The sequence below is a fragment of the Dermacentor silvarum genome, chromosome 3, assembly GCF_013339745.2.
Source record: "Dermacentor silvarum isolate Dsil-2018 chromosome 3, BIME_Dsil_1.4, whole genome shotgun sequence".
Lineage (NCBI taxonomy): Eukaryota > Metazoa > Arthropoda > Arachnida > Ixodida > Ixodidae > Dermacentor > Dermacentor silvarum.
In genome coordinates, this window is record NC_051156.1 from 196,567,975 (window position 1) to 196,592,808 (window position 24,834).

At 47.3% G+C, this 24,834-nt stretch overlaps 1 protein-coding gene across 1 annotated transcript; it reads left to right on the forward strand.

The window, feature by feature from the left end:
• Positions 1-7,230: 7,230 nt before the first annotated feature.
• LOC119445123 (zinc finger protein 572) lies at positions 7,231-22,335 on the forward strand. Its single transcript, XM_049664134.1, has 5 exons — positions 7,231-7,280; positions 9,342-9,673; positions 11,369-11,566; positions 16,427-16,678; positions 20,584-22,335. Exons 2-5 carry the CDS (start codon positions 9,344-9,346, stop codon positions 21,793-21,795), a joined length of 1,992 nt encoding a protein of 663 aa, XP_049520091.1. The 5' UTR covers positions 7,231-7,280; positions 9,342-9,343; the 3' UTR covers positions 21,796-22,335.
• Positions 22,336-24,834: the final 2,499 nt, after the last annotated feature.

The window sequence follows — 24,834 nt, forward strand, 5'->3', positions numbered from 1 at the left end:
TTCTTATATTTTTTTCAACTATTTAACTTGCGTTTTGCCTGCATTCTTGGAAAGCTTGTTTGCCACCAGGTTCTAAAGGTGTCTGGTAGGTATTCGCGTAGTTAGTTTCATTACGGTTGTAGTGATCTTGCGTTTAAAACGATCCTATATAGTTGTCAGTGATGGCTGATTGTCTATTCAGTACAGACGTGGGCAGCCTTGTCTAGAACGTGGGAACGGCGGCTTCCGGGGCTCTCCGGAGCCAGCCAGCGACGTCTAACGGTATAGTTGCTGGGCCCAAACGTGCCCAACACCTACCGTTAGACGACGGACCCAGCAGCTAGCGTTAGACGGCGATGGCTTTCTCCGGAGAGTCCCGGAATCCGCCGTTACCGCGTTCTAGACAAGGCTGCTCACGTCTGTACAAGCGTCTCCTAAGTACACTGAACTAAATATGCCTGATGTAAATATGAGTGTCTGCGTTTGACTATTTGATATTCGATTCGTATTCGAAAAAGTCAATATTCGATCGCCTACCTCTAATGTTTACATGCAACGGATTATGACAGCTTAAATTTTTTATTACCTGCAGATTCGAAGGTTACAAATACAACCCTATTCAAAAGAACACAAGCAACGTAGTTTTCCTAACATGAAAATTCACTTAGTCTACATATTATCCAAAATTTTTTTGTGCTTCTCGATGTTCGTGGTAGCAGAACTACATCATGCGGAACGCGCTTGGCCGAATGTTGTTGACACGGCGATGGCAATTACCCGAGCTTTGTACAGATCAAACACAACATTTTCGCCCTTGATCGACCTGAAAGCCGCCGTGAAGGGCCGGCCGATTGACCCGAAAGCCGTGAGAAACGGAAGCGATTTATTTAGATGTGCGTGAACGAGCTCAGCCGTTCCTATATTTACGCCTTTTTTACGCACTCGATATATCTTATTCGCCTGCTGTATTCTAAATCTGAACACAAAATTTATTCCATTTGGATTTGGTAAATTAGCTCTCTGACGCGCTTGCGCACGTCTACCAATCAAATGGATTTAGTGACACCACTGAACCTTGTGGGGATGCGCGACTCTCATGCGTCCCCTGGTGTCGTTTTCCCCGCATGGCTCCCGTCTCCTGTAATCCGGCTTCGCCGCGTAGCTTTACGGCGGCAGAGAGATAGCGCTAATGGGTGCCTCGATGCCAGCGCCGCCGCGCTGGGCATCGAGGCGCGCGAGACTAAATACCGACCGCAACATCGCCCAAGGTTAGCGGTATAGAAAACACCATGCTGGCAACTCTGGGCTGCTCACGAAAACTAGCTCTTTTATGTACCCAGAATGAAGCCTGAAATTCCCTAGTCAAGTTGACCAGTTGAACAGGTGAAGTGAAACTCGCTGTGCGAATTTTTTCGCTGCTGCCCATATGATAAATGATGGACCCGCCTATGCGCATTGTTCTGTTTATAATGTTTTCTGTGTTTGTTTTAGCCATGATTGCGTTATCTCGCGAACAACTTCATCTTCGGCGATGCCTTATTTATGGTCTTGTGTGGCATGTGCGATCATATGCCGAGATCGAGTTTTCTCAGACTTGCAAAATTTTTACAATAATCGGTTCAGGTCAGCCTGCTAGCTGGAACCATGCAGTGCTGATGACATGCTGATTGCAAAATAAACTGCACCACCGTAAGTTTAGCAACTGCCTTGCGGAATAGATAGCATTACATTTGCTAAATGTGTTGAGCATCGACAAGGTCGAACGACCTACAGAACGCTGATTTGCGCACGGCAAGATATGTCAAGGACGGGTGTGCTGGGCCAGGGAAGCTAAGAAATCGCCACAACAAACAGGTGGGAGGGCAGGTAGGTGAATGGCTTTAAAGTCCACGCAGAAACAAAATAGGAATGCTAGGCGCCGCCACGCCGTTCAAAGATCAGGTGAATGTTGAGTGCGACAGTAACTGACGTAACAGAAAATAATTTGAAGAATGAGGGGGCATAAAAGGCGTCAAGGACGAGTCGAGAGAGTGTCTCGTCACTGCCCGATCGCTCAACACCAGACGGCCGTGGCCAGTCGCCTAGCTGAGGCTCACCTACCCCGTCGTAACACGTGCTAACTTAGATTTCTCATAAATAAATGAAACATGGTTTCATTTATTTATTAACTTTCTCTTCAGAATAAGCTGCAAGTGTGAACCTTGCGCCCACGTCCATCCCCTGCGTACACAGACGCTGAAATCCCACTGGCGCACGGACGTACGAGGAGGGAGAAGCGATCAGGAGAGCGCGGCACGCAGTCTCGTGACTTCACTAGGGACATCTCCGCCTCGCAAACTAGGGAACCGCACAAGACGAGATCTGGCAACACTGGTGTGTTCTGGTGGGGATTTAGTCGCTCCCCATCGAGGCACCCTACTAATGTTGCGCTGCTAACGCCACCTGACGGCGGGGGGTTACGCGGGTGCAAAAGGGAGAAGGCTGTTCCTCTTCGGGTTGGGATCGGTGAGCGATGCGGACGTCCCGCGCGTGCGCCGATCCACACTTCGCGAGACCGTCTGTAGTTAGTATGGGTGTTCTGTGACCGCCTCGCGTGGCTAGGAGCAAGGCACCGGTATGGACGAACACGGATCGTTCGAACATGCCACCGTTCGTGGGACCGTACACGTGAAGGCGATGGTGTCATAGCATGGGGCGAACATATTCGCTCGCTATCCGGTCGCGCTGAGTCGGACTTCCTTGATTTGTCACGCGCCCATGTCTATGTTATATGCGTAGTAATTCGGCTAGCGTGCATTAGTGCGTGAAAGGTGCAATAAATGCCCCTTTGTTTGTTTGCACTACTGTGTTGTCGTTCCTTTGACCCAAGAGCACGTGTGAGACCCCACATCTGGCTGCCCAACGTGGACCTCTTGGGGCATCGGGCGATAATTTTGACAGTTTTGCTCGGTTCGAGACAACCTTACCGCGATGCCGATGACGTCGCCCTCCCAGCCGGAAAGTCGGCGTCATTCGCACAAGTGCGCCTACGCATTCGCAGTGCTGTGACGTCACTCACAGCGACACGTGACTGAGAGTTATCTAAGGCAACAGCAGTTCTTTTTTTGATCTCTTGCTTTAAAAGAGGAATTAAAGTTTAAAAGAAATAATAAAACATACCAACCGAATGTCTGCGTGCCTTTGTTTTACTTCCTACCGTAGCAGGAGAGATGTACTTCCTTTTCGTATGCTTGTTCCCACGTCGCGCAGTCGCGCGCGCAGAGAACGAAACTATGTCATTTTCTACCGAGTTCCTGCAGTGTGTGATTATGCTCCTTGTTCCACTCGCGTCTACCTCAGTATTCATGTGGCACTGCCTTGTCATATACCGCTAGTCTGGTGCCAGCGGTACATCGGCGCCGCGCATCGCGGCAAGGATCCATCACGCGGGCCAACCTCTCCAAACGTGCGCGCACGGAGGGATCTAGTTCGCAGATGCAGCCCGACAGACAAATAACGCAGGTGCTCTCGTGCACAGTTCGCAAGATCGTGCACAGAGCGAAACGAAACAAAGCAACAGCGAGACCGTCACCGGAAGTGCACCGCGCAACGAAAATGTAGAAGTAGAGTGTACTAGAATATGGTCGAGTGGGACGAGCGGCTGGGGCGGCGCATGCTTTGCAGTGAGGCGCCCGACGTGGAAAAATACTGTGGCGGCGCTGCGATCGAACTGGATTGGGCCGCATCAAGGTTGCGCCGTTGGAAACTGCTGGCGGTACAGCTCGGCAGGGTCATTCGTGCTACTTCGCGCGCTGGTATTTGCGTTCATATCGCTCAAATTGTGTTCATAATTGCATATGACATACATTTATGCCTTTAGAATAAATTCTTTCTTTCTCTTTTTTTTATTTCATTTTATTTTTTAATGTCGCTCGGTAATTGCGCGTGCATAACGGCCGCAGTGTCGGCTTTCATTCTACTATGTTATTGTACGGTTCCCTTTGGAGAACAAATATTTTTCGCGTTCTTCAAGCAGCATGTATCTCTCGTACGTATTGTTGCGCATATAGTTTTCCATCAGTAGGTCTTGAGAAAAGCAGACGAGGTAACATATGTAACGTTCTTGTTTGCCGCTTAATTCAAACAAGTAAAGCACATCTGCCCCATCCGGCGCCTGTACTCAGATTTACGGGAAGCATTGTTATAGATAAAAAGAAAGAGTAAACTGCAGCGCAACATTTCATTCAAGTTTCCGCCTTCCTCGCGTAACAGAATGCGGAGTAATTGGTAAGGGGTCATTTATTGCAGTCGGACCGCGATCGAGCGCCGGAAATGGTTTTAGTTAGTCATTCTATATGCTAATATTTGGCCGTAAGCCGTACGTGAATTTTTTTTTAGTCGACACTTCAAAAAAGAAAAAAAGAAGAAGAGAAAGAAAGCCTGCGCGGTAGCCTAATTAGTGGCTATAAAGTGGATACGGCGTTGCGCTGCTAAACTGGAGCTGGCGGGTTCAAACCAGGTCGCGGAATTCGATGGGAACGAAATGGAAAAAGACTCGTGCACTTCTATTTAGGTGCACGTTAAAGAACCCAGGTGGTGAAAACTAAACCGGGTGCCTTATAATGACATCGTAGCTTTGCCACGTAAAACCAAAGAATTTATTTAAATTAAAAAAAAGAGAGAAAAAAGGAAGTGGCTGCGTTCTTCGGCTTTTTTCTAGGGGTAAAATAAATAATTCTCCAGGCTGATTTCAGAGAAAAACGCTTATCGCGCTTATCCTATATTTCATACATAAATGTAATGCCGTTCCCAAATGTATGACGTACCGCTCAAGTCAGCAGCTTGTACATTATAAACGGCTGCTTTCAGTTATTCGGTGCACTATCATAACGATCATAATGAAACAATTAAAGGAATGGCATGCCTCACATACACGTAGAGATGTGCAGATCTGTTGCGTTCGTTGAAGAAGTGTGGTACCACATGAGGCACCCAGTTTTAATGGGTTGAAAACATGATGAGACTGTCAAAAAAAAAAAACAAAAAAAAAAAACGTTTTCCTTGTCTGAATCAAGTGAGCAGATTTATAGGCTGCCCCAAAACAGGGCGTTTATATTGAATGACAGCTAGAAACTTGTTAAGCAGGACTCATTAACCCCCATGCGTTAATTCTCTCAGAAACTGCGCCTCTGCGCAACAACGACGACTCTCCGGCAGCACTATCATCCGGAATAACAGTCGTCACTTCCATCGGTCCCTCACCTTTGAGACTTCAACAGTGCTGTTATGCGTTACATTCGAACGGAAACGACTATTCGGCGTCGTACGGTATATCAACAACACTGGCGCGCGCGCACACACACACACACACACACACACACACATATATATATATATATATATATATATATATATATATATATATACGATGTTTTTGCCTGCTTTGGATATTATTTCTGCGAATGAGAGTTTTATGTGCAGTATTCCCTAATAAGTGTGTTACAGCAAACACGTGCGCTTATTCCGGTCGGGAGTTCTCGCTTTTTCAATTCGTGCATTTAGACTATTTGTTATTTTTTTCCTTACACATATATCGTGAACATATATGTCTATGTACCCTTCGATTTAATTATCTAGAAATACATTGGTCATTCTTCGCGCCACGCAGTTATTAAACCTAGTTTATTTCTCTCTAATGCTGTTTTCTTCGATGATTTTCCCTGATAAACATCCACCAACAAGAAGCGTGCGTAAAATGACACGATATCAATAATAAATTACGTATCTTCATGTTGCAGAGATACCAGTTACTTTTAGAAGACACTGGTAAAAACAGCAGTTCACCTGGCTAAAACTACATTTGGTACCGGCCGTCAAGAGTCATGGGCTCACCAAAGCAACTAAACATAAAAAAATGTACTGCACAGACGTTCTGTGAGAAAAACTGGGCGTCCGCCAGCGTCCACGTAGAGAACGCGCGCTCACTAGCAGACGACGCGCTTGACAACGACAGCAAAATTGAAGACGTCGCGCTGTGTAATCCATGCCTCAAATATATATGTTTGGCAAGATGGTGTAAACATAAATTTGCTGTTGAAATAAAGCACTATTTTAAGAACGTACTATGCGCAATCGGCCTCGGCGCCCGCAGCGAAAGTACGTTGAATATGCCGCGGAGCGCGTCTCCGCCCCAATCCAGTTCGCTCGCAGCGCCCTCGCCTAATTTTTCCACACGCGGCGCCTCAGCGGGAGAGCGCCGTTCGGCCCACTCGACCTGTAGAAGGGAAAAAAAAAAAAAAAAAGGAGGCGGGGACCGTGACGTAGACGTGACGCGATACTCCGGCCTCGGTATGGTGGCTAGCAGGGAAGGATTTTTGCTTCCGGAGGCTAGGTAGGGCAAGTGGCGAGAGCGTTGATGTTGGCAGTGAAGCTCATCTCTTGAAATCATGGATTCGCGACAGTTCATATATTTCTATCTCAATTTCCAGCGTATAATCAACATTTGATATGTGGCCTGGTGAGGGGCCCTTTAAGTAAATAATTTTTTTTTCTTTTTTGTCGTATTTTTTGCCCGTTTTCACGCTACCTAAATACTCTCACTGCAACAAACATGTATGTCACCAAGCGAATCATTCCTTTCATAAAGCAACACGTTTTCTTGAATTTTCGGCTATTCGCTTACACTGACAATCATCGTCGGTGGTTACCGCATAATTTTTTTTGCTTAATATTTTTCTCCCCCGGTTTCCCATAGTTGCTGGCCGCTTCGTTGCTATCAAAATCCACACAACAGTTTTCGTACAGGTTGAAACGGGTCTACATACGGCCGTACGGTTGCAACAAGGGCGCCCGCATATAGCCTTCAATTGTATCAAATCGTCAGTTATGCTTTGGGCAATGTAGCTATAGTTTTTATACATATACAACAAAATGGACAAGGATCCAAGCTTTCCATTGCGCGCGGTTGAGACGAAGAGGTCGAGCCTCTATAGTTGTTACTGGCGCATACCCACTCCGGGATATTGGCCACGAACCGGGTATAGTTCAATATGACAATAAGAAAGTAGAGTGATAAAGTAATGCAAACAAGATTTGCGAATAGGTATATACGAGAATTAATAGACAGATTCTATAGCGTGTGATTTTAATAGGATGAACGAATGAATGGAAACAAAAATACTGCAGCTATAATCTAATCGAAGAGACTGAAGAGGTGTGCACGCTATATGCTCCCGACACGCGCTTTTATTCTTTCTTCTGCTGACCGTGGGACCAAGAGCACCATCGTCAGCACAGGCCTGCGCATATCCCTCAAGCCGTCGGTAAGCAACATCACCATTACAATGTTCACCGTCTCCCTCGCGGCTTCACGACTCACTGCCTGCCGCCTTCGCTGCAGAAGGCTGCGTATACTTGAGCCTTCGCTAATTTCCGCTCTTTTCTCTGTATAGCGTCAATTTAGATCGCGGCGCGGATGTTTTATCTTCGTTTCATTGTATTAGTGCGCCGTCAACCAATTATCTCTCAGCGCTGTGCTCGACCTTCGGTCGTCTGTTTTACATCGCCATGTTTTGGTTTCGTCGTTTCGTCTTTTGTGTCACATTGTATGTATATAGGCGGTTCCAGACGAGCACCTTCGGGTCTCGCGAGTGGAGATCAAGAGGGTTCTCTGGATCAACGCTATTTTGTTTTCTGGACTGCAGTTCGTAACGCGCGCCCACCGGCGGGTGTCGTAGTTTCATTTTTCCTTAGCTCGAGAAAAGACGTGGAGACAGATATACCGCGTTACATCGTCGTGTTATACAATGCAGCCTTAAAGTCCGCATACATAGACAGGAACGTGCTCATTATACGTGTCTTAATCTAATATTTCAAACGAGCGCGTCACTCTATCGCGTGTCCGTACTTCATGCGACGATAGAGAGTATTTTTACAACCGTAACGTTGTGACAATACCTCTTCTGCTCGAGTAAACAATTGCCTCTATATTCAACACACTTTTTCGAAAGTGTTCGTTGCGATGGAGTATCCGTTCACTCCTTCTTTTTTTTTTTTGTCACCAGGAAGCGCGCTCGTTCCTTGTAGAGCGGTACGAGCGAGAACTCTCGAAAGTTGAGTTAAAGGTTTACTCCATTTGGTCCTACGATATATAAGAAAGATTTGCACCTTTTGGGACTTATTGTGTCCCAAGACAATAATGATCTGTCTTGCGTGTGTTTCCTAGGTTTCCGCGCGCCGGACCCTTTCAGGTCACGAAAGGCACGCGGTTATCAACGGAACATAGCGTTCTTTTGAGGAAATTTGCGAACACCATATTTGTACTAAAGAAATTAAGAAAGCAAATGCACACAAGACAGATAGTAGGTCCAGAAGTACACTTCTCTATACACTGCAAAAACAGTTTACACCCTTATCTGAGCCATCTCGTTGTAAGCTTTTCCCTTTTGGAGTCCGACCACACATTGACTCATCATATTAACATAGCTGAAAATAACGTACTAAGGTACTTGGGAACAATTAAAAAAAAACTGGAAATTTAGCCATTACCATAAATTAGCGACTTCCCACTAAAACTGAACTGTGTTGCGCCACACCTGGCATCATTGTCAAAAAAAATTATATTAATGCTATATTAGTCAGCATGCATGCAGTGTTTATTGTCCTGACGAAAGCATTTATTGCCTAAAATGACTAAGACAACTATATTTGCCTGACGTTGGCTCCACAGTTGATACTCGACTCTGTTGATGGCGTTACGGATTTCAAAGTATATATACTGTGTCGTATATACTTGTGCCGCTTCAGAGCAGGAAAATTTCCCGAAACTTGCTAGGTTAGGTCGTTCGCTTCTTCAAAACGCGCTGTATAGTCTATGTTCATTGATAAACAAACTACACGCTCCAATTGTTTACCGATAAACCATATATAGACCTAGCCCGAGCGCTGAAGCCGTTAAAATTCATGACGTCACGACGAGATGGTGCAGGAAATTCATGGCGGCGTCGCCACGGATGAGAGCGGCCGCTTTCCTGTTTCAGAAGTGTGCGCTGTTTACTAATGTGCTCGATAACATAATATTCCTACTTATAGTGCCCATTAACGCTCCAGGAATGCCTGCTTACTGATTTAATGATATATCTATGCACACGTATCAGCGATTGTGTGTACACTGGATGTTAAAATTCGATTGAGTATATCGTGCATGCGTTTATCTCCCTCGCTGCCGTCCGAGTATCGAGAGCTTTTGAAAGTCTTAGTATATGTGTCGTATATACCACGGCCCGACATCGAGCGGCCGTGGTGTTATACGCTTCTCTCTCAAAAGTCGGTACGGAAGATCGCCTTTAATTGTCTAGAAATCTTTAGAACTGTCAACCGCGCAGATATGGAGGCACAACATGCCAGTCGCGCCCTGGCATTCGCGGCTGGGGTCACTGGAGTGCCCACAACCTCGCTGCCAGCTGGTCTCCCACATCAGCCGATCCGGAACCTTGGCCCCGCTGCATGCTTCGATGACGAATGCAACGGTAGCGGCAGCGCGGCTGCCACGGTGGCCGCAGCTGCCGACGACAGTGGCCTTGAACCACGGTGCCTTGAAGAGAAGCCAGAGCGCGAGCAGCAGCAGCGCCACCTGCTACCTACGCTGGCCACGCATCAGTGCCCCGTCTGCTGTCGTTTGTTTCTCGACCAGCGCGAAGCCGAGGAACACATGCAGGTGAGATGTACCGCACATATACTACGTGCCGTCTCGCCTCTCGCATCCGATGACATGAATTTTCATTAAGCGGAAAAAAAAAAAAAAAGCTACAGTCCGGCGAGTTGGTTGGTATCGCTTTCGCGATTGGGACACCGCGCAGCCCTATACGCGTGGATCAACACACCGTCTCACTTTCCTTTTTCCTGCCCGACCCCCACCCCTTTTGCGCGTAGTGGCAGCAGGGTTGGAACTCTGATTCTCCGGCTGGCATTTTTTTTTGTTTTTTTAAAGATGATCCCTTTGTGTGTGTTTTTGTCACAGACACACACATGCGCGCGCCGCGAGTGGTCGTATTCTCGCGGTGAACCAGCTGAACACGGCTTCTCGTTACGGAATTCACTCAGTTTCTTTTTAGAACAATAGCTCTAGTACTGCAGGTACCAACCCAGAAAACGCCTGGTTCCATAAATCTGACCTTCAAGCTCAGCCAAGGTCAAACTGGGACTTAGGCTGCCACTATACCGGCGACTGCTGCGTACCCCGCGTGGACGCCCATATCTTGAAAGCGATCTGCGATGCGTACAAAGTGCGCCGAGTGCTGGTAGCTAGCTTCGTATGTGCTATGCTTTCGACGCTTAGTTCGCGTTGAAGTGAGACGCAGCATGAAGGTCAATTCGCTCGCTGCTGGTGCCGCTCCGAGCAGCATCTGCGTGTTGTCTTGTGGTGCAATTGTACGTACGTACATGCGGTAGTTGCGGACGGCGCCCAGCAGTGTCTGTTTCCTTTCCCAAAGCAAGCAAAATCGTGCTATCGCTCCACAAACTTGGTTACTAAGTGTCACTAAGAACTGCGTTCGCTGCGTGCGAAACGCATGAACTCAGCCTCAGGATATTCCGCAGAACGAATTCGTATTTTCGCGCTTTAATTTGCTGTGGTTAGAAGGGTGTTCCGCATGCGCCGCCATGGCCATAAGTGGCACTGGCTAAAACTCCCAGGGCTAACCTTGCACATAAATGTTAGCCCTGGGAGTGAATGGGTGGATGACCGCCGCATAGCCGCTCCGCGGTAGCTTAATCTTTAATTGGCAAAACACCGTATGCGTACGTGGTGTATGTGGGTCCGGCTCCTACAGGCGGCAGGTCCACTTTCATTTCCCTTTTTCCTTTAAGCGAAGCTTTATAGGCTCACAAGTGTCGGCGGTGGTGGTGTCACGCTGAAAAGTGGGCCGATCCTGGCGATAGTGCAGAAAGGGTCCACGCTGAATGTCAAATACCCCTGTGGGCTCGGGGACCTGTAACGCACCCTTGAACTGCCCTTGTCACACGTAGGACCCAAAGAGAGAAAATCACCAGCCCTTCTCCTGTCGAGAAAAGGGGGGTAAGCGAAGCTTGTCGTCCTAGTGTGATGGCTTCCGAAGCCCAGGCCAAACGTCAGCGAAGAGCCGCTGACCCTGAGTTTAAGGCAAACGAAGCGGAACGCCTGCGACAGCGCGTCGTCTGTTTTTTTATCCCCATTTTCTCGCCAGTGGAAGGGCTCCGAATTTTTTTATTTCATGACTTATTCATTTCAGTTCAACATATAAATTCATTCCTACATGATTTCTCAGGCTTCATTGTTTTCTTCTTCACATGTTCGTAACTAACGATACATCGATCCCCTCGGATCCAGTTAATTCTTGCTACTCCCAAAAGAGCGTTTGGTTTGCGCGCCCAGGCCCACGCCGCTGCGGTTGCCGCCGCCACTGGTGTGCCAGGCGGTCGACAGGTGGCGCCACCGGCGGTACCTTCGCACCTGCTGCATCAGCAGTCTGATGTTCACTACTGTTTCGTCTGCACCAAGTCGTTCGCCACGGCCAGCAACCTGCGCACGCACATGCTCTTACATATGGGCAAGAAGCCACACACCTGCCAGGTCCTGCCCGATTTCTTCATTGCCTTGTCACATAGTCTGCCGCGGTTGCAAGAGAATAAGGCATGCAAGCCGGCAAATATCATCGCGTACACTACAGGAGGGGGCAATTTCGCAATGCCGTAGAAATATCGATGATATTAATTTCTCGGAACCCCTCAGAATATTCGTGATCAAAATGATCAAAAGATCCACAATTACAGCATCAAAATTAAGGTAGGACGGATATCTCTCTCTCTCTCTCTCTCTCTCTCTCTTTTTTTTTTTTTTTTTTTTTTTTTTTTTTTTTTTTTTTTTTTTTACTTCTCAGCGCTTACTGCACGCCGCAATGAGCGCTTCTCGAGTGCACAAGTCGTTGCCGGGGTCACGGGAAGACTAAGATCTCATGCACCGACTGTGAAACTGTACGCTACGGTAGTGCTGACTTAACTCGAGGCGGCTCAGATGGTCAACTAATCCATCGCGGCGCGGGACAATGTTCGATTTACACCGAAAGAGAACGCATTGTGCATAATGTGTTCTGGTCGGGACTATTTCTAAATTCGTAGCATCCCGAAATTCGGATGAACCGGGATCGTATTAGAGCAATTCGACTGTACCGAATGTTGAGTCGATATATAAGATGGCCGTACCACTGAAACCGCTGGCTAGCGTCCACGCTAATGCTTCGCAGTTACGGTGAATTTTGTCTGTTAACATATTTGAAGGCAGTACGTGTACTTGACCCCCCCCCTACCCCCTCTCCTATTTAGTTAACAATAAATCACAAGCGCGTGTCATCTGCGGCGGTGCTGAACAAAACGAAAACTAAAGAAATTTTAATTTGTCAAGAAAAAGTGTGAAATACGAACACTACAAGGAAATGAGATTACAATCTTCCCGCTTGTCCCATTTCCAACTAACCCAGCATCAAACGCTTCATAAAAAAAAGGGGGGGGAGTTGGAAAGGGGGGAGGGAGGGACTGGAACATCAAAGCACACTTTTGCCGCCGCACTTGTACGTGTATCTCGACTTATATGAAATGGGCATGCTTTATGTACTAATTGGCTCTAATGTTTTAGTGCTGTCTAAAGAAGTTCTTAAACTTCTTGAATCCAGTTCGCTGCCACTGTATTTATCTAGTTTTATGCGATGTACTTGACGTCCTCCACTGCGGATGGAGTGTTGCCGAAAAAAATAATAATAACGAGTGATTGTGAGTGAGTGTCCGCTCATGGTTGTCAAGAGGTCTTCCCTACCCTTCCAGTGCGCACGCTTCGCCATCCCCCACCTTCTCAATAGCTTCCAATGTACGAAGGAACACGATAAGACACGACCTAGAGTTACTGTATGAGCTCCCCCCCCCCCCCCCCTTTTTTTTTTTGTACAGTAACTCTAACACGATCTACACTGCCTACACCACAGCGCCGTGTGCGGCATGCTGACAATTAATATCGCAACAGCGCGTATGCATGCGCCAACTGCGCAAGTCATAGACGCCCTTCGTGCGTCCAACGACTCTATGATAGACCATGGTAACTGGCTCCGCAGTGTGTGAAAACCACAGTGTAGGAAAATCCCCTGTTTTCTTTTTTTTATTTTTTTATTTAAGCTGCTCCGTTTTTCAATTAGCTGTCATGCCGATGATTGCGTATACGTAGTACGGGGGCAAACTCAGGAAAAGCGAGAATCAGGGTCTGCTTACTTTGAAATGTTTTATGTCGTTTCCGTCGGCTCTGATAAGGCAAAAATAAAAACAAGAAAAATAAACGTATATATATATATATATATATATATATATATATATATATATATATATATATATTAGGGAATCGAAAGCACTTCGTTCAATAGGAAATTTCGTTAAAATTGTTTTCTTTTTATCGAGGTTCGAAATTTAACGCCGTGTATGCTGACACCATGAACAGTCCTGTTGGCTATACGTCTCTGCTTGGTATCCCTTGCTATACTTAAGTTCAATACTTAAAAAAGTAGGTGACTAGCGGATAAGAATTAATTACCAACTAATGCATTATCAAGTTGTTAGTATGGGCTACCGTACTGATTATAATCACGCATGAATCCTTGCGTGGCGCCCACACTTATAATGGGCGCAGTCTTGGTTGATTGCGTCTCATACGCAATTTTCAACGACGTGGTGACACGTTTTTGTGTGCTCGTGTAATTTTAAGGAAATAAGAATTATTATTGCGATTACGTATTATCTTGTGCGAACAATGTCAGCTTCTTCAAGCACATGGTTCGCCATAAGAACATTATCTCTGCCGCAGGCGATTGTTTAAATGCTCTGCTAAGAATAAACACGCACAAACGCACGCACACACACAAAGGAGCAAGCACTATATGCGCGCACAATAACACAAATACCGACACATACAGGCGCAGTATTGCGTAGGTCCGATGGTGGAGGTGGTAGAGGGATGTCGAGGTCACATGGTCCCGGGGGAGCGGGGCGACGTTAGAGACGCTAATGGAAGCTGCCGATAATCCAGCCGTGCGGAAACCGGCTTTGACCGGCGAAACGTGGTTTAACGGCGCGTGCTGTAGTATATAGTTTGGGCGCCGAAGTAGGTCGAAGGTATATAGACGACGCAGTATAGCTCATAGCGACTGCGGACCGAAAAGAAGAAAGAAAGTACGAAAAAAAGAAAGAAAGAAAGTACGAAAAAAAAAAAAAAAAAAAACTACACCGTGTGGCGGTGGCTCAACAAAAGAAAATACCAGCAGCATATCGTCTCTCGAAAGCAGCGAGGCAAAAACGAGGCGAGCACAAGCCGACCGCATGGCGCAGCCGTGTTTTTCCGTGTTTATATGAGTTGCACGACTGCGTGTCGTTGTGTGTTGTTTAAACACATTCCCCTCGCCGATGCTTCTGTGTGTAAGCCCAGTGTATAACTGGTCGGCTGAGGGACTAATTTAGCTAACAAACGAACGAACGTATTACTTGACTGACCGGCTTGCTAATTGACAGTCTGGCTAAATGAGTGAGTAATTAGCTAATAAACGAACGAGCATGTTAGCTGAATAATCAGGTCGTTAGCTGACTGGCTGAATGTGTGAGTATTTAGCTGATTAGCAGACAAACAATTAAGTTTAGCCAGACTCGCTGAGTGTATAACTAACCAATCAACATATGACTGATTGGCTGGCTGAGCGACTAATTAGCTAACAAACGAACAAACAAATGAGCTGACTGACCGGATGGTTGGCTGACTACACTATGCGGGTGTGGTAGCGGCGCATAGGCTAATGAGCGGACGCACGAGCGAACATTAGTGTACCGGTGTGCGAATTAATGACAATGTGAGACCGCGAATCGAATAGTGTCGGAAGCAACTCAAATGGAGTGTTTTAGAATAATTTTGAAATGATGGAAAGACCACTTTCACCATTATTGTAAAAGACAGCGTTCGCATCCTGGTATTCACAACGTCAGCAAGTTTCTGTCATCACACTGATACGTCACGAAGTCTTGTTTACTAAAAGCACAAACACAGCTTTGGGAACAAATAAGCACTTCGTTCGCATACTCGGGACTCTTGGGTGAGTGCGAGTGATTGCAGTTTAGTCGGAATGATCTGGCTGCCAGAGTGACATAGCCTGCTCGACTACATACGTAACGTCTCGTAATTTATGTTTACTACGTCCGCGCCAGGATTAAATTCATCGCACTTTCAGTCCAATATTACGTTTTTACCGGGAACAGTCGACCACCTCAGATGTTCAAAAGAATGTTCCTGTTTGCGAACAGTGACTATTCGACTCGAAAACTGAATCGAATGAGACGACTATCGATTGGTCATTCGAAAGTTTCGAATATTCGCACGCTAGCAATTTGATCCTTCTATATCCGTCACTGAAAGTGCGATCTCAACCCAACGCATCCTGGGAAAAAAGAAAGAAAAAGAGAAATTCCGCCTCCGTTCCACCCTGTGAAAGTGGACGCACAGCGTTGCCGACATTAGACAAGCGCAACCAAAGTTAGACGACGATACACAAGCAACATGCACCACGACCCCAAGTTGCGTACGACAAGCGCGCGTGCTAAGGTGCAGCATACATCCCCATTCTTCTAGGCCCTCCACCAAGCGCTTATTGAACTGAATGAACGTTTCAAAAGTAAATCGCGTCAGCAAAAATGCACACAAGCTGCAGACATGATAGCTTCGAACTGTTATTAAAATATACGAGAAAACACAATTCTGTTACGCGCGGAAACTCAAACACGAGGCCTTCCAGTTCCAGTTTGTTTTTGGGTGAGCACAACAGCTTCGCCGTAAAAGAAAATTTGGAGGACGCTTAAGCTTGAAGAGCGGAACGCGACAGCATTCAAAGAGTCTTGAATACTTCTCACGCCTCCCGGCAACTGCAGCTTATGTAACCGTAATGTTTACCGGGAAACGCTGGCGGTGAACGCTATATGCTGCACGAAGGCGCGTTTCTCGTTGAAACGCGGCCTCTTGCGTGGGCCGATCTTCTGTTATTGTTTCGCAATTTATTTCAGTCTGAGAAGATTTAACATAAAAGACATACGCTGTGGGTGTTTTGTTTCGTGACATTTGTTTGTGGGCTGTCATTCTCGAAATTCCGAGGAATAACTTTGTAAAAAAATGTAAGACAAAGTGTGAGCAACTTTAGTGGCAAAAGAAGTATTTAGTGTCTACGGAGGGCCTGTGTGGTTGTTTGGGCCCTTAATGGTTGGTTATTGACGCGATGGTTATGGTTTGGAATGATTTTTTTTCTCCGAAGGGCGGTCTGCGCCAACACCGGATTTTTAGCGATACGGGGCCGATACACGCTGGCAGGCAGGCTGCGTCTTCTGCCCGCGTAAAAACCCCGCGCTCCCGGCGCAACATGCGTAGGTGTGCGGCAAGCAGTTCAGCGCCTCGTCGAACCTGAAGGCGCACGCCGTGGTGCATACGGGAGAGCGCCGGTACCGGTGCGCCGACTGTGGCAAGGCGTTCGCCACCTCGAGCCACCTGAAGACGCATACCATCGTGCACAGCGGACGCCGGCCGTACCAGTGCGAGATCTGCCTGCGAGAGTTCTCCGTGTCCTCCAACCTGCGCTCGCACATGTTCGTCCACACGGGCGAGCGACACCATGAGTGCCAGGTATGTGTATCGACGTCGCAGTGCTGTACACGGCAGCGGACACACACTTGTTCGCGTCCGACTCGCATGCAGGCGTACTCTCCGTGCCTCTCCCGAAAAACGCGTCGTCTGTTCGGACGGCGGAGCGATCGAAGCTCGTCGTACGTTTCCGCCGTCAGGGGGACCTGCGTCACTCTATGGAGGGAAGCTGCAGAGCGCGTGACGTCACCAAGATGCGGCGGAGCCGGCGGGGATGCCGTCGCGTCCGCGCTTCCATTAAAAATAAAATAAAAAAAGTAATATATATATATATATATATAATATATATATATAATAATAATAATAATAAATGACAAAAAAAAGGCTTTGGCAGACTCATAAGTGCACGAATATTCTTTGAAGGGAAGATTAATACCGTGACGCATGTGGCATACAGTTTGTAATCCGACTATAACGAACAGGTTTCTTCGCAAAAAAATGATTTCGATGTATGAGGTACTCGTGTATAACGCATTCTCGTGAAGCGTTTATTATTTGCGTATTTGTTGTCTCCAGTGCACAGGAGAAACCAAGGGGAGAAAAATGATCATGAAACTAATTTGCAGGCACAATAAAAAGCTCATTGGCTCTAAAGGTGCGTTTCGGCTTGTGTGTGGAAGCTGAAACTTCCTTGCTACCCTTCGACCGCGTCCTTTTTTTGGCCGCCAATCATCTGTCTTGGGGGAAACCTAGATGTCTTCCTGTCCTTGTATATCGCAGATGTTTTGTTCGGCGCTGGCTATCCCGGCTGTACTAAATATTGCACTGAAACACTCACGGAGCGTGGTAAACCTGTCACGTCTCTCCGCTATAAGAACACAGGGAGTGCTGCAATGACTCCTTCACATGTGGGAGTATATAACTACATCTCCACCATTCAAATGGACACTAAAGCGAGAGAAAATAAGTTGAGCTGCGTTTGTAAATTACTTTTCTAAAGCACACCCCGTCAGCGCCCCCCCCCCCCCGTCCTATAAAAATAACAATAAAAAAAATAACGCCAATCTTAATTACCCTATAAGCGGATGCTTGATAAGCCGGAAAAGACGAATCAACGAAAGACGAGTGACGTCGCCTTGAATTTCCCGCAACAACTAATCGAGGCGTCGCGAATTTTTATGGCGCGTGCTCGGGTTAAAGATGGGCTACATTGTATTCTAAAGGAGCCAAACATTGAACTTAGCAAGATTAGAAAACTTTGCGGCGCCTAAACACACGAAAAGAAGAAAAAAGAAACCACACCTTTCATATGCGGGGCCAATACCGGCGCCGAAGTGTCGGAGTGAAAAAATAAATGAAGTTTGATCTTCATTTTCTCTTCTCGCAATCAACCTCTTACCGCGAGATTTAAAAAAAAAATAATAAGATTTAGTTTTGAAAAAAAAAAAAAAAAACCTTAACTTCATTTTCACAATCGAGAGCGCTCGTGCCACTCCCAGTGAACTGCGCTCACTCTGGGCACTATACACCAGGGGACAGGTGCTGACATAAGTAACTGGAACACGGGAGCTGTGGTCGAACTAAGGTGTAAGCCAAACTACATCTTTATTTATTTACGTATTCAGGCACACCACTAAAGGCCCTCAGATTAGGGCACAACTGATACAACTTATATAACTGAGATGCACAATTATATAAATCGTAGTATATACTACATTACCTACAATAGCTTGAAAAGAACACACAATTGATATATAATCAATAATTACTAGGCGTGAGGTGCAATTTGCAATTTAAAAAAAATGCGTGCATAATTACAGTTCGAGATACACTTGCGCTATATATAGAGAAAAAAAAAAAACGCAGACTCAAAGGGCAGTAGATTCGTGCCCCCTGTAGCAACCTGCGCGCAGGCCGTGCTGATAGCCCAGTTCGCACCTATCGGTCTATTTCTTTACTCGTGCGTCAGAGCTTGAACAGCTCGATACACGGGTAGAAGCTGCGAACGACGCTCGGACGCACGGAACAGGGAACATATCGTGAGGCGTGGACATGGCCGTCAGTGCCGGCCTGAGCGCATGCCTGAGCTAAGTTCTTGCTTCCTGCCCGAGGTTGTTGCTGCAGGTGGATATCCTTGTTCATACCTTATATAGTTGCGCTCAAAGCACGCGGGCGAAGCCAATTGGACTATAAACGACACGAGTGCAAACTCTCAACGGGTATTTTTTTTTTTTATTCAAGGAACGTTATTTATAACATTACAAAAAGGTCTGAATACGAATAAGTACCAGCTCACACAGGCTTTCAGTTCTGCTGCAGGTACAGTTCGGCCGCACCTCACGCGTTCCAGTTACTTTTGTGCGCAGCTGCACAATTACGTTGTAATTCTACACCCTTTAATGGGCCCCTCACCATGCACTGTTAATTGTTATATCTGTCCTCTAGGGAGTCTTCTCCCTCAAGAATAATTTTTAAATCGGCTTGCGTACGCAAACCGCTCGCGTCCCCTAATCTAAAAACTCTCTATTATTAGCAGAGAGAGACATAATTGAAGCGTCGCGAGCCCATGATTTCAGGAGGCGAGCTTCACTACCAAAATCAACGCTCTCTCCACTTGCCCCGTCGAGCCTCCGCAAGCAAAATTCCTTCCCTGCGTTCTCCCGTACCGGAGGATCGCGTCGCGTATACGTCACAGATTCCTCCTCCTCCTTTGTTTCTCTCGTTTTCGTTGGGCGGGGGGGGGGGGGGGCACTTCCGGTGACGGCCCTCGCGCGCGAGCTCTTGCGTTTGTTTCGTTTTGCTCTGTGCACGACCTTGCGAGCTGTGCACGAGAAGACCTGCGTTGTCGTCTGGCTGCTTCTGCGACCTGAATCCCTCAGTGCGCGCAAGTTATAGAGAGGTTGGCCCGGCTCACGGATCCTTACCGCGATGCACCGCGTCGTCGTACCGCTGGTACCAGACTAGCGGTACGATAAGTCAGTGCCACATGAACACTGAGGTAGACGCGAGCGGATCAAAGAGCATGATCGCGCTCTGGAACACGGTAGAAAATTACATAGTTTTGATTTCTGCGCGCGCGAATGCACGACGTGGGAACACATAGGCAAGCAGACATTCGGCTTGTATGTTTTATTATTTCTCTAAACTTGAATTCGTCTATTGAAGCAACAGATCAAACAAAGAACTGCTGTTGTCTTGAATAATTCTCAATCACATGCCACTGTGAGTGACGTCACAGCACTGCGAACTACGTAGGCGCCCTTGTGCGAATGACGGCGTCGCTATGGCAGGGAGCGCGGCACCCGCGAGGAGAAGGGCGCAGGGCGTTTGGTTTGAAATTTCAGCTGTTTTCGCGACGCGTAGCGATGCAATACTTTGCAGACACGATCGTAAGCGCGCGTTGTATATGCACTGCGCTTGTCAGCTGAAAATGGCCAGACCTGGTGAGGTACGCTTTAAGGTGTAGTTCTGTGCCGTAACAATTATTGTCATCATTCTCGTGCGCAGCGCCTTACACGACATTGATGACGTATGCGTGTTTGTTGTGTGCACAGCATTGCACCCTAAGCGGTGTAGAATTTCGAGAGTTTGCTGGCCGTGTACACTAAATTATTACGCTCTTTTGAGTCACACGGTGGACTTTGCGACCAAAGCGGTGATACCGGGCGAGCGACCCGTCATGTACACTTCATGTGTCATTGCCATAATTTTAATACGTATATACTTTACGCACTTTTCAGCGAACGTTCTTATGCCTTTATACAGCCGTGTTATGCATCAAACCTTCGAAAATTCACAATTCAAGCACCGTTGACAACTTCATGCATCATACCCTTGGCGCTCTTTGGCCATACCTGGCCCTTGCGCCAATAATATTCAATAACCAATCAATCAACTCGTCCGCACATTCACTAACTGCGGCGCTGCCCCTTGCTGATGCCGCGCAGGTATGCGGCAAGCAGTTCTCCTCCTCCAGTCACGTGAAGACGCACATGCTGACGCACTCCGGCGAGCGGCCGCACAAGTGCGACCTGTGCCCCAAGTCGTTCGCCGTCATCAGCAACCTGAAGGCCCACCGTAAGATCCACCTAGGCCAGAAGGACCACGCGTGCGACGTCTGCGGCAAGTGTTTCTACACTTCGAGCGACATGAAGTCGCACCGCACCATGCACACGGGCGAGCGGCCGCACCAGTGCGACGTGTGCCACGAGCGATTCGGCAAGCGCTCCAACATGAAGGCGCACATGATGACTCACACCGGCGAGCGACCGTTCCAGTGCCAGCGCTGCCCGAAGCGCTTCGCCAAGGCGTCCACTCTCCGGACGCACGCGGCCAAGTGGCACCCGCCGGTATCCGCCGAAGCGCCGTCCACATCTGCGTCACAAGAAGCGCCGCACGACGACGATAGCGCCGCCGGCGGCGTTTCTGTCAACGATAGTTCCGTCCCGTGCTCGTCGCGCGGTAGGCCGTCGTCGACCGTTCAAAGTACTCGCGGCTACCCTTCCTCCACGACCACGACCGACTCTCACTGTACCGTCCTTCCCGCTTCTGGGCGCGCTGCAGTTGCTGCGAATTCTTCCGAAGCTTCATCTTGCATCACTTCAGCAGCAGCAGCTTCATCATCAGCCGCCGCCGCTGCCGCTGCTGCTGATGATGAGGACGATGATGATGGCGATCACGCGCCCTTGACCGCAGCGACAGAGTGCGATGCCTTAAACTCGATCCCGGTGATGCCTCTCTCGAAAGTAAAGGGTTCGAACGGTTCCGTCGACACCAAAAATTTCGCCGGTCATCCTCGGAAAGGACTTCGCCCGCAGTCCCGCGAGACCGCGCCTACGAGCCGTTGCGCAGACGGGCCCGTTGCTGAGGCCAACGGTCGTTCCAGGAGTGCCGCTGTCGCTTCAAACCCGCTCCCGTCTTCGTCACGAGCCGGTCGGATCGTCACGGAGGCAACCTCAGCGGGCCGCAGCGTCCGTACGAAGGACACGTCAAGGGCTGCAAGCCAAGCTGTTGTTGGGTCTGTCTCCGTTCAGCAGTACGTGCAAGCTCCGGACGAGCTTGCGTTAGAGAGTGAGCCCCGCGGGGATCTGACAGGCTTTATCGTCAAAATAGAAAACACCAAAAGCGTCGAGGCGGGCACATTTCACATGGCCAGATGATCGGATGAAGGCGGAGTCGAAGTCATACTCTTGTTCTAAAATTTCACGCCTCGGCGCTCCGGACATGTTTACGGGTCACCACGCCGGTTCACACACTCGAACACGCGTTTGGGAACTTTTTTTTTTTTTTTTCTTTTTTTTCTCTTTTCGGAGGCGTGTGCTTGGTCATTTGCAAACCTTGAAGAAGAACGGCCAATTGCGGCCTTGGAAAACTTTCCTTCTTATGTGACAACTAATTTACCTCTTCAGTTTCTCTTTTATTTTTTTTATTGTTATTTATTATTATTATTTTTTTTTGCACGAAGAATGCAACAAGAGAGACCACGAGACTTCCCATTAAGGGAACCTGAAGTGACATTCTGTGCGTGTCACCGTCTGACAACATCACCACCTGACAAAGAGTAAAGGCATCTCAGGTGTGAAATATTCGTGAAAAATACAAACTTACACTTTTTTTGTTATTTGTTTATTTATTTTTTTTGCATGACCGTACCGCAATTTCTTCTGGAATCGCATAGCGTGGCCACTCTCGCCGTGCTAGGGAGGCTTGTTAATTAAGCTTTCTAAAAGACGCAAGAACGTAAGACGGGAGGCGACGCCACAGCAAGGAGGGAACATTACGCAACTGAAGCCAAAACGAACCGGCCCAACACGTGATCGTCACGTCAGAGGATTTAGGGCTGCCGCTCTTCAAGCAGAGCCGCGGCAGGGCAGCCGAACAAGTGCGTATCGGTTAATTATTATTATTATTATTATTATTATTATTATTATTATTATTATTATTATTATTATTACTCATGCAAACATATATAAACACCACAAAGAGAGAAAGAGAAGCGGGCTATGGCAGTTGTCGCATAAAACAGAAGCCACGCCCACCCGCTCGAGGAAGAGAGGGACGAAAAGGGAGAGAGAAGAGGTAAAGGTTTGCCGGGGGGGGGGGGGGGTAGTATTGATAGTCCATGCCTATCAGAGAAAAGAGAAAAAGCTGCCCATAAAACCAAACTTAGTTATTCAAACCTATTCAATTGTCTGCCGCAGTCCTTTTGAACCCAGGTGTATAGCGACCGACGTACGCTGTCGTACACTGACGTCACAAATCTCGTTTTACGCACGATCGTAAACGCTATACGGGGGGCAATCGTTTCGAGCGGCAGCTGCGCAGTAAGACTTGCTCATGGTACGTGACTATATATGCTTTTCACAAGACCGCGTTATTGATACCGTCAGAGGATCCGGCGGGGACTGGTTTGCACAGAGATCCCGCGCCTCGCGTGTTTTGTTTTTTAATATTTAAATTTAATTGCCTCTAGACACACATTGCGTGTCATTTTTGGAGCTAATTTCGCACACCACCCGGTTCAATACGGGAGACGTTATCCGGCACGTTTAGGCACAACGAGGTAACGTTCTTTATCGATCGATGGAAGCTCTTTCCTGTCCCTGCTGTCGCATTTCACTTCGGTTCGTAATAAGTAACGTACTACGTCGACCTGGTGATGGCATCTCTCGCACGCATCGACAGCTGGCGACACTCTGAAAGAGTTGCTCTGGGTCCATACGCGCCATTGATACAAGATCTGCGCGTGTCAGGCCATGAATGCTACTGTGGCTTTTTTGAGGGGAAAGTGAACTGGATATGCGACTATACAGTAATCGTTTCCATCCAGTTTTTATTCATGCTAATCTACCGTTCTCCTCTTCGTGTACGCGCTATGAAGCCAAGTAACGCGTCCACTAAATTGGCTTCGTTGCTTTTGCATGCTAAGCGCGCAGCACCTCTGTGGAGACCTAAGCTTCCACGCGCCGATACCGTGAGAGCACGACGACACGAACGCGCCTTGAATGTCCGTAAGATGTCCGGCCGCAATAAGAAGTGGAAGTGTGCCGACGTGCAGGAAGCAGGTTTCTTTATTTCGCAAAATGTTGTTGGAAATGGCAAAATTAAAATTGAAGCCTAAAGTTTATTGTAACTCGGCAATAAAGATGATATCACAATTCGGTAAGCTGCGCAAATTGATACATCCAAAGTGGACACTGCCCCACGAGTCTATATGTAGTATATAAATTATACCACTATTTGTGAGTGGAGTATTGCAACACCTTTGTAAATATTGTAAGAATTTCGCGTATGCCGTCAACGCATATATATCAAGTTTGTCCGCTTTAGACGCTTTTAACAGATGTGGATTTAACAGTATTACGATATCTGTTTTCGGTGCGCAGTAGACATTTGTAAACTTCATGCGGAAGATATCGACTTTCGGATACCTTTTTTTTATAAACCCAAGAGACTCCAAATCAGAACTTCGCTTCCTGTTGTCTGTAGAATTCAGCTTTATCTCTCAAATGTAAATTTGATTCACATCGGTTGAGCGGTTGTGTAACGAGATCCGCGTTTCTCATGTAAATAGGAAAATCTAAGTTGGCCTCTTCTATCTATCTATCTATCTATCTATCTATCTATCTATCTATCTATCTATCTATCTATCTATCTATCTATCTATCTATCTATCTATCTATCTATCTATCTATCTATCTATCTATCTATCTATCTATCTATCTATCTATCTATCTATCTATCTATCTATCTATCTATCTATCTATCTATCTATCTATCTATCTATCTATCTATCTAAGTCTGTCTGTCTGTCCGTCTGCCACTCTGTTGATGGAAGAGCGGAGTGGTGTAAGCGGAGCAAAGCTGATGCTGGCCTCCAAGACTACCCTATGCGTCGGCAATCTCGGATGTTATGGCTTCGTAAGCACTGTTTGCAAACAACATAGCCCGCTCTGTTTCAGCATCTTTACGGTTTCGTTTTTATATACACCGCCAACACATATCACTCTTCATTGCGTGAAATAAACAGCAACAAGTCCCCGCGGCACCAGCAAGGACGTTTTGCAGACGCCCTTCCTCTGCCACTTGCGCATGAAATGGCGCGCGATTCGTTGCAATTTCAGTTTCGTTATCGTATCGCCAGCACAGCAGGTATCGCCGTACCCGTTGGACGTGCCTTCAGTCACATCGTCACATAA